The sequence below is a fragment of the Myotis yumanensis genome, unplaced genomic scaffold (assembly GCF_028538775.1).
Source record: "Myotis yumanensis isolate MYYU_CA2020_CCGP unplaced genomic scaffold, mMyoYum1.0.hap1 SCAF_23, whole genome shotgun sequence".
NCBI classification, from domain to species: domain Eukaryota; kingdom Metazoa; phylum Chordata; class Mammalia; order Chiroptera; family Vespertilionidae; genus Myotis; species Myotis yumanensis.
This window is the reverse complement of record NW_027223774.1, coordinates 1,512,519-1,522,554: the sequence shown is the minus strand read 5'-3', so window position 1 is coordinate 1,522,554 and position 10,036 is coordinate 1,512,519. Positions and strand designations below refer to the sequence as shown.

The 10,036-nt window shown below is 51.4% G+C and overlaps 1 protein-coding gene across 1 annotated transcript; it reads left to right on the top strand.

The window, feature by feature from the left end:
* Window positions 1-1,360: 1,360 nt before the first annotated feature.
* Window positions 1,361-9,260, top strand: AURKC (aurora kinase C). Its single transcript, XM_070401727.1, has 7 exons — window positions 1,361-1,409; window positions 1,997-2,036; window positions 2,293-2,484; window positions 3,552-3,690; window positions 5,715-5,863; window positions 8,345-8,519; window positions 8,996-9,260. The coding sequence occupies exons 1-7, from the start codon at window positions 1,361-1,363 to the stop codon at window positions 9,164-9,166; spliced, it is 915 nt and encodes a 304-aa protein (XP_070257828.1). The 3' UTR covers window positions 9,167-9,260.
* The last annotated feature ends 776 nt before the right edge of the window (window positions 9,261-10,036 follow it).

The following is a 10,036-nucleotide window of genomic DNA, read 5'->3' as shown; positions in this document are numbered from 1 at the left end:
ACCCCATAGAATGCTATGATTTATTACAGCAGAAAGAATCAGAGCAAACAGCCCAGGGAAAAGGCACGAGGACTCGAATCCAGAGACCAGGGACTGTTTTCAATAGTCCTGCCTCGGAAGTCAAACAGGACATGCTGATTGAAGCTCCAATGAGGGACAGTGACACTGGATCAAAAGGTCTGCCGGGGAAGCTCATTAGAGACCGGGGCCCAGGGTTCTAGGCGGCACTCCTACCAGCACATAACGAATTCCAGCTCCCAGAAGAGAGCAGGTGTCCAGCATAAACCACTGTTTACACAGAACACGTGGGCACATGAACCACCCCTTAAGAGTCATAATGGGTAAAGATTTGCATAAATGTATAACCACTATAACCAAAAAGATCACCCCGTCACAGAACTCTTCCAAAGGAGCCAGGATTTGTTTTTTGTTTTTTTAATGACATTTTTAGAGAGAGGAAAAGAGAAACATCAATTTGTTCCACTTATGCACTCATCATTGATGTCTCCCTTTCTCGCTAAAATCAATAAAGATAATTTTAAAATAACAGTTTTATTACCCACTATTGTGGAGAGGTTCTCGGTTGGGAGATTTTTTTCTTTTAAAATTATATTTACCCAACAATTTATCCTGTTGCCTCCAAAGGAACTCAAGTTCATCAAATGTTGACACTTCTGCATACATGCCTCAAGTAAACAGGTGTCTGGGTGGACGGGGAGCACAGGATGTGGGGGCAGAGGCACCAACTTCGGGGGCCCTCACGTACGTACGTGCGTGATGACGAGTCCTGGGAGTGGCCCGAACTGGACTGGACCTTAAAACCGGCCGTTAGGGCGCACACGCGGTTCTGCAGATTTCCAACCGCACAAGGTACCCCAGCGGCTTCCGGGGTCGCTTTACAACCCCTCACGCACTTAGTCCGCGCTCACCCATTGGCTGCTTCCTGACACTTCCTCGTGCTACCTCAGCTCCCGACTCTTCAGCTTCCAGCACGTCCCGCCCTCGCCCGAGGCCCCGCCTCTTCCGGTTTCCGCGTTGCCATCTCATTGGCCCAGCGTCCTCGGTACCGGGCTTCTGCCGCGTGCGCCTCAGAAATGTTAACCAATGGGAACAGACCAGGAACTCCCCGCTCGGCCAATGGGGCGAGGGCGCGAACTATAAAAGGCGCGGTCAGCGCCCCCGGGGAGCTCCCGAGCCGCTGGTGAGTCGTTGAGGCGCCTCCAGGGGGCGCCCCGAGGCCGCAGCAGCCCCAGGTCGCGACTGGACGAGCGTCCGCGCGAGGGTAACCTCCTGAGGCCCCCGTTGGGGCTCCGCCGGACCCGCACCCCCAGCTCCGCGGGGCTCACCCTCTCCTCCTCTCATGAGTCTCCCACCGCCCGCGGCGACGTCGGACGGTGCGCAGCCCGCAGGTGAGAGGGACCCGATCCGGGCGCAGCGCTGGCCGGGTGGTTCAGTGGGTAGCGCGTCAGCCTGCGGACCGCAGGGCCCCGTGTTCGAGTCCCGTCAAGGGCGCGAACCTCCTGCCTCGGTGGCAGGCTCCTCCCCGGCCTGCGCCCTGGAGGGGGCGCGTGCAGGAGGCCACCCGGCCATGTGTGTCTCTCACATGGATGTTTCTCTCTGCCTCCTCCCGCTCTCCCTGAAAACCAATGTCATCCCCTCTCCCTCCCGCTCTCCCTGAAAACCAATGTCACCCCCTCTCCCTCCCGCTCTCCCTGAAAACCAATGTCACCCCCTCTCCCTCCCGCTCTCCCTGAAAACCAATGTCACCCCCTCTCCCTCCCGCTCTCCCTGAAAACCAATGTCACCCCCTCTCCCTCCCGCTCTCCCTGAAAACCAATGTCACCCCCTCTCCCTCCCGCTCTCCCTGAAAATCGATGGAGAAATATCCTCAGATGGGGATTCACAACACCTGTGCCAGCTGTGGGGGTTTGGGGGTGGGAGGCGCCTAGAAGAAGGAGTTGACAGCTCTTTTTTTTCTCTCTCTCTCTCTTTTCAGCAGCTGCCGAGGGCCCCCCGCTGCCCAGCGCGCCCCCCGCGTGAGTGCGCCCGGCGCTGTGTCCGGAGGAGGAAGGGCCGCGGGGCCGAGGGATGAGACGCGAGCGGAGCTGCGCGCATGGAGCGCGCGGGCTCCCGGGAGGGACGGGCAGCTGCTGCCCACGGGCCTGCCCGGGCCCGGAGCAGGGGCGGCGGCGGAGGGAGGGTGCGCGGAAGGGGAAGGCGAGCCCTCCAGACACCCCGACCCCCCCTCCACCTGACTCCCTAACACGACCCCTCCTCTCCCTCCCCCGGCAGCCGCAGCCTCACCATCCATGACTTTGACATCGGGCGCCCCCTGGGCAAGGGGAAGTTCGGGAACGTGTACCTGGCCCGGCTCCGGGACAGCCATTTCATCGTGGCCCTCAAGGTCCTGTTCAAGTCGCAGCTGGAGAAGGAGGGGATGGAGCACCAGCTGCGCAGGGAGATCGAGATCCAGTCGCATCTGCAGTAAGAACGGTCTCCCCATAGAGGGCTCCACGCCGGGCCTCTGTTTGCCTGTGGGGTTTTTGGTGGTGGTTGTTTTTTCTTTTCATTTGAGAGAGAAAAGGACATCAGTTTGGCCCTGGCCGGTTTGGCCCAGCGGGTAGAGCTTCGGCCTGCGGACTAAAGGTTCCCAGATTCGATTCCGGTCAAGGGCACATGCCTGGGTTGCAGGCTCGATCCCCCCCCCCCCAGTGTGGGGCATGCAGGAGGCAGCCAATCAATGATGCTCTCTCATCATCGATGTTTCTCTCTCTCTCTCTTCCTCTCCCTTCCTCTCTGAAAGCAATAAAAATATATTTTAAAATACATAAATAAATAAAAAGTATCACAAATGTCACATGCACAAAAAACAAACAAACAAGAAAAAAAGAACATCAGTTTGTTGTTCCACCTATTTCTGCATTCATGGGTGACCCTTGTACGTTCCCTGGCCGGGGATCGAACCCACATGGCATCCATGGGAGGATGCCCTAACCAGCTGAGCTCCCCGGCCATCATCTCCCTCCAAACGACCCCCAATGAAGCGAGGCCCTTGCTTTCAGCTGAAGGTCTTTTCCTCTGCAATTTATCACAATTACACTCTGCACAGCCCCCTGTGTCACATGCCAAATGCCCGTTCCTTGTTCTCCCCTCATGCAGTCCCAGCTCCGGCTGTTATACTGGTGCCAGGACAATCTGCTTTTTTTTTTTTTTTTTTTACATTTAAGGAACCATATTCTTTTTTTTCTTTAGATATATATATTTTTTCATTGATTTCAGAGAAGAAGAGAGAGAGACATCGCTGATGAGAGAGAATCATGGAGCAGCTACCTCCTGCAAACCCCCTACAGAGGATGGAGCCCGCAACCCGGGCATGTGCCCTGATGGGAATCGAACCGTTACCCTCTGGTTCATAAGTCGATGCTCAGCCACTGAGCCCCGCCGGCCGGGCCACAACCTGCTTCTTGTGTCTTGAGTGACCAATCTCTTGTAATAACATCATGAATTGGACCTCAGGGAGGAGTCTGACCCTCCTCCCGTCTGCCCTCCAGACATCCCAATATCCTACGCCTGTACAACTACTTCCATGACGAACGTCGTGTGTACCTGATCCTGGAATACGCGCCACGGGGTGAGCTCTACAAGGAGCTGCAAAAGAGCCACACGATCGATGAGCAGCGTACGGCCACGGTGAGGTGGGGGGGTGGGGAAGGGGAGGGTGGCTGGGGCCTTGGGGTCCATGAGTTTACTGGGGCTGGTGAGGGAGATCACTGCTTGTGGCTGTCATGAATGTCCAGATTGCTTTTTGCTTTTAATAAATATATATTATATATTTTCTTATTGATTTCAGAGAGAAAGGGAGAGAGAGAGAGAGAAACATCAATGATGAGAGAGAATCATTGATGGACTGCCTCCTGCACGCCCCCTCTCCTGGGGATCAAGCATGCAATCCAGGCATGTGCCCTTGACCGGAATCGAACCTGGGACCCTTCGGTCCGCAGGCCCACGCTCTATCCACTGAGCCAAACTGGCTAGGGCTTCCTTCTATTTTTGTACTAGTGGCTCAGTGCACAAATTCGTGCACATTGAAAGGAAACCAATCAGAAGTAATATTTTAATATCGCTATTCACCCTTTCTCTATAATAGAGTGTCAGCCAAATTCACAATCAACAATGACAAATAGAAACATGTGTCCGATTGGCACCAGCAGGAGCTTTATATGTATTGCACATGCCCGAGTCAACTTAGCCTTTCATAGATATAGAACAAACTCGCTTCATTAGACCTGCTTTCTGATGCAGCTAAACTTTTCCCAGCCCAGTGAAGCACCCCAACTTCTCTTTCGGGTAATTGTCAGCAACACAGCAGTAAATATCAACACAAAGCAGATTGTTATTGTAGATCACGCAGGGAGAACAAAGGGTGAAATATTTAACTGCAGCCGTGTTTGACTGTATTCTGCACAGTGAGAAAACCTGAGGTCATTTTCAAGTTCCACCATTTCCTACTTCTTTTCAGTCGGGTCAAGTTTCTAAGCTTTCTAAATCTCTGTTTTCCGGCTAATGAAAAGAAAATAGGATTCCACCAAGTCTCCTATCTACCTACTCCAGGACTTCTGTGAGGATCAAATGAGATGAGGCTCAGGAAAACGCTTGGTTAAAGTGTAAAATGTTTGCACCTGTGTTCCTGGGCTGAAGAAGCTGCGAGCAGGCTAGTCGGTAGGGAGAGGAAGCTGGGCGTTGCTACATGACGTCATTACCCGGACGGACACTTAGCATATTAGCCTTTTATTTAGATAGATTATTTCCTCAGGCTCTAAGTCCTGCGGTAGATCATCGGAGTGGTCCAGCCTAGACCCTACGTTGAGCTACTTGCTGAGCTAGGGCGAAAGGGACGATCTGGCCACTTTAGCACCTATCCTAACCGACTACATCAGTGGTTCTCAACCTTCCTCATGCCGTGACCCTTTAATACAGTTCCTCATGTTGTGGTGACCCCCAACCATAAAATTACTTCCGTTGCTACTTCATAACTGTCATGTCGCTACTGTTATGAATCGTCATGTAAATATCTGATATGCAGGATGTATAGTGGGGCCTTGACTTACGAGTGTCCTGACTAACGAGTTTTTCGAGATACAAGCCATCTCTCGGCCGAGTTTTTGCTTTGAGTTGCGAGCTAAAATTCGGGTTACAAGCCAGCTTCAGATACCCCACCGCTAGTTGGCGAACGCCACAGTGAACACCACAACATCAGCCCAGCATCACGTGTCTCACTCGTTCACTTTAATGATTTGACATACGAGTAATCTGAGTTACGAGCTCCGTCATGGAACGAATTAAACTCGTAAGTCAAGGCCCCACTGTATTTTCATTGTTACAAATTGAACATAATTAGAGCATCGTGATTCATCACAAAAACAATATGGAATTATGTATGTGTTTTCCGATGGTCTTAGGCGACCCCTGTGAAAGGGTCCTTGGACCCCCAAAGGGGTCGCGACCCACAGGTTGAGAACCACTGGACTACTTAGAATGGGGTGGGGGGACGGAAACCCTCCCCCACCATCAATAACGGTGCCCTGTCGAGGGAGTCGTGGCGTTGGTGACCAGGGAATAAAAGACGCCGACTGCACAGCGCAGGCGGGGTGTTTCCCCTCAGGAAGCTGTGGCCGGCTCCCTTTCTAAGGCTGCCCTTGCCTCCGCCCACACAGATCATGGAGGAGCTGGCGCACGCTCTGGCCTACTGCCACGAGAACAAGGTGATCCACAGGGACATTAAGCCGGAGAACCTGCTGCTGGGGCTCCGGGGGGAGGTGAAGATTGCGGACTTTGGCTGGTCCGTGCACACCCCCTCGCTGAGGTGAGTCGGGCGAGGGCGGGCTGGGCCCTGGGTTGCTCCTTAGGAATGATTTGGTGTAACACGTTCCAGGTGTAAGACCCGGATACAGGCCTGGGTTTGTAACTGAGTACCGGCAAGCACCACCTAATGATGCTTCCTTTAGTTCAGTGGTTCTCAACCTTCTGGTCCTTTTTATTTTTATTTTTTATTTTTTTAAATATTTTTTTTATTGATTTCAGAGAGGAAGGGAGAGGGAGAGAGAGACAGAAACATCCACAATGAGAGAGAATCATGGATTGGCTGCCTCCTGCAAGTCCCCCACTGGGGATCGAGCCCACAACCCGGGCATGTGCCCTTGATCGGAATCGAACCCGGGACCCTTCAGATCGCAGGCCGATGCTCTATCCACTGAGCCAAACCGGCCAGGGCCCATCTGGCCCTTTAAATACAGTTCCTCCTGTTGTGACCCAACCATAAAATTATTTTCGTTGCTACTTCATAACTGTAATGTTGCTACTGTTACGAATCGTCATGTAAATATCTGATATGCAGGATGGCCTTAGGCGACCCCTGTGAAAGGGTTGTTCGACCGCCAAAGGGGTCTCGACCCACAGGTTGAGAGCCGCTGCTTGTAGCATGATGCATCACATGTCCATGGTGATGCTGTGTGAATAAACCTACTGCACTGCCAGTTATCTAAAAGAGTGGCACATACAGACCTAGCCAGTGTGGCTCAGTGGATAGAGCGTGGGCCTGCGGACCGAAGGGGTTCCGGGTTCAATTCCAGTCAAGGGCGTGTACCTCGGTTACAGGCTCCTCTGCCAGGGTCCTAGTCAGGGCTGATGCAGGAGGCAACCAATCGATGTGTTTCTCTCACATCGATGGTATCGATGTTTCTAACTCTCTATCTCTTTCCCTTCCTCTCTGTAAAGAATCAATAAAGTATATTAAAAAAAAAAAAGACAAACGTATAGCACATACAGTTATATATAGTACACGATGCTTATAATGATAGCAAACGAATGTGTTAGCGGTTTGTGCATTTAGTATATTCTGCTGATGTCATTCAGGGAGGATTACAACAGCTGTTGCTGCACAAGGAGTCTCGCTTGGGCCCTGGCCAGTGTGTTCAATGGTTAGAGCCTCGGCCTGCTCAGTGAAGGGTCTCGAGTTCAACTCCAGTCAAGGGCACAAACCTGGGTTGCAGGTTGAGACACAGGCCCCGTTGGGGCTCGTGCAGGAGGCAACCAATCGATGTTTCTCTGCCTCTCTGTCTTAAATCTTTGTATGAATAATTCCAAAATCTGGAATCCCTGCCTTCTCGGAACCCTGATCCATATTCAAACTTGGACCCTGACTAGTTTGGCTCAGTGGATAAAGCGTCAGCCTGCGGACTGAAGGGTCCCGGGTTTGATTCTGGTCAAGGCACATGCCCACGCTGTGGGCTTGATCCCCCAATAGGGGGCGTGCAGGAGGCAGCCAATCAATGATTCTCTCTCATCATTGATATTTCTCTCACTCTCCCTCTCCTTTTTTCTCTGAAATCAATAAAAATATATTATTTATTTATTTATTTGTTTTTAAATATATTTTATTGATTTTTTACAGAGAGGAAGGGAGAGAGATAGAGAGTTAGAAACATCGATGAGAGAGAAACATCAATCAGCTGCCTCCCGCACATCTCCCACTGGGGATGTGCCCACAACCCAGGTACATGCCCTTAACCGGAATCGAACCTGGGACCTTTCAGTCCGCAGGCCAATGCTCTATCCGCTGAGCCAAACCGGTTTTGGCCAGTAAAAATATATATTTTCTTTAAAAAATACAAAACTTGGGGCTTCCATGCCCAGCCAGCGTTGGCTCAGTGGTTGAGTGTCGACCTATGAACCAGTAGGTTACAGTTCGATTCTCGGTCAGGGGGTGTGCAGGGGGCAGCCGATCAATGATTCTCTCTCATTTTTGAAATCAATACAATTAAAAAAACAAACAGCCCTAACCGGTTGGGCTCAGTGGATAGAGCATCAGCCTGCGGACCCAAGGGTCCCAGGTTCGATTGCGGTCAAGGGCATATACCTTGGTTGCGGGCACATCCCCAGTGAGGAGTGTGCAGGAGGCAGCTGATTGATGTTTCTAACTCTCTATCCCTCTCCCTTCCTCTCCATAAAAAGGGGTGTGGAGGTGCAGGAAGAGACTGGACAAAAATCGTACACCTATGGATGAGGACAGTGGGAGGGGTAAGGGCAGAGGGTGGGGTGGGAACTGGGTGGAGGAGAGTTATGGGGGGGAAAAAAAAGAGGAACATCTGTAATAATCTGAACAATAAAGATTTAATTTTTAAAAAATCAATAAAATATATTTAAAAAACAAAACAAAAAAACTTGGTGCTTCCCAGCTTCCGTGCTGGGGAGGGGACTCCTGTCTCGCTGGGGCCAGAGGAAAGATGTTTCCCTGGTCTGGGCCTCTGGGCCTCTGGGCCCCGCTCACGCCTCCACCCGCCTCCAGGAGGAAGACCATGTGCGGGACTCTGGATTACTTGCCCCCGGAAATGATCGAGCAGAGGACGTACAGCGAGATGGTGGACCTGTGGTGCATCGGGGTGCTCTGCTACGAGCTGCTGGTGGGAAACCCCCCCTTCGAGAGCTCCTCCTACTCCGAGACCTACAGGCGCATCCTCAAGGTGAGGCGGCCGGCCTGCTGACTGAAGGGACTCGGGTTTGATTCCTGTCCAGGGCACAGGCCCAGGTTGTGGGCTCGATCCCCAGTAGGGGGCGTGCAGGAGGCAGCTGATCCATAATTCTCTCTCATCATTGATGTTTCTATCTCTCCCTCTCCTTTCTTCTCTGAAATAAATAAAAATATATTAAATGCACTCACACACATATTCTACATAATAAAGATATAATATGCAAATGGCCGTTACATAACACCCGACCGCATAACGACCAGATCACAGATCAGCAGGAGGGTGGGGCAGCGAGCTACAAGCGGGTGGAGAGCTATAGGAGGGCCACAGCAAGCTACTGGTGCACGAATCTGTGCACAGGGCTACTAATATGTATGTGTGTGTGTGTGTGTGTGTGTATATATATATATATATATATTTTTTTTTTTTTTAATTTAACCTTACTTGTGTTTCTCCTCCAACCTCCTCAGGTTGATGTAAAGTTTCCTCCATCAATACCTTTGGGGGCCCAGGACTTGATCAGCAAGCTTCTCAGATACCAGCCCTCGGAGAGGCTGCCGCTGGCCCAGGTCCTGCAGCACCCGTGGGTGCAGGCCCATTCTCGGAGGGTGGGGCCTCCACCCGCTCCGTCGGCCTCCTGAGCCCTGCCCGCCCCGGTTCCTACGTGTTTGTTCAGGGAGCTCTCCTGGCTCCGCTATCATGTCTGTCTGTTGTGTCTGCACTGTTAAAATATAAGATGCTAATTAATAAAAGATTAATCATTTATTTTAACATTATTTTTATTTCTTTTGGTTTTCTTTCTCTTTCTCTTCACCCGAGGATATTTTCCATTGATTTTTTAGAGAGTGGAAAGGACAGGGAGAGATAGAAACATCGGTGTGAGAGAGACACATTGATTGGTTGCCTCCCACGTGCGCCCCAACTAGGATTCAGGATCGAGGATGCAACCGAGATATGTGCCCTTGAGCAGAATCACACCCAGGACCCTTCAGTCCGTACAGTCCTTAGGCCGATGCACTGTCCAGGGCAAAACTTTTTACTGATTTTAGAAGGAGGAAGTGAGAGAGAGAGAGAGAGAGGGAGAGAGAAGCATTGCTTTGCTGTTCTACTTATCTACTCATCCATTGGTTGGTTCTTGTATGTGCCCTGACCGGGGATTGAACCTGTAACCTTGGTGTATTGGGATGACGCTCTCACCATCTGAGCTACCTAGTGCCAGGGCAAAAGGTCAGTCACTTTGTACCACGTCTTTACAGCTATGTACGTTGGTGTGTCATTGGGTAGAATCTTTATTTCTGGTATAACTCTTTCCAATGAGAGGGGCTCACAATGGCTAGAGCATCGGCCCAAGCATAGTAAGGGTCATGGGTTCAATTCCCGGTCAAGGGCACGTGCCTGGGTTGCAGGTTCGATCCCCAGCCCTGGTCAGGGTGCATTCAGGAGGCAACCAATAGAAGTGTGTCTTTCACGTCGATGTTTCTCTCTCTCTCTCTCTCTCTCTCTCTCTCTCT

Coding starts and splice junctions, on each gene's coding strand:
- AURKC (XM_070401727.1), top strand. CDS start 1,361: ATGAGTCTCCCACCGCCCGCGGCGACGTCGGACGGTGCGCAGCCCGCA. Junction 2,485..3,551: donor GAGATCCAGTCGCATCTGCA/GTAAGAACGGTC, acceptor TCTGCCCTCCAG/ACATCCCAATATCCTACGCC. Junction 3,691..5,714: donor ATGAGCAGCGTACGGCCACG/GTGAGGTGGGGG, acceptor CCGCCCACACAG/ATCATGGAGGAGCTGGCGCA.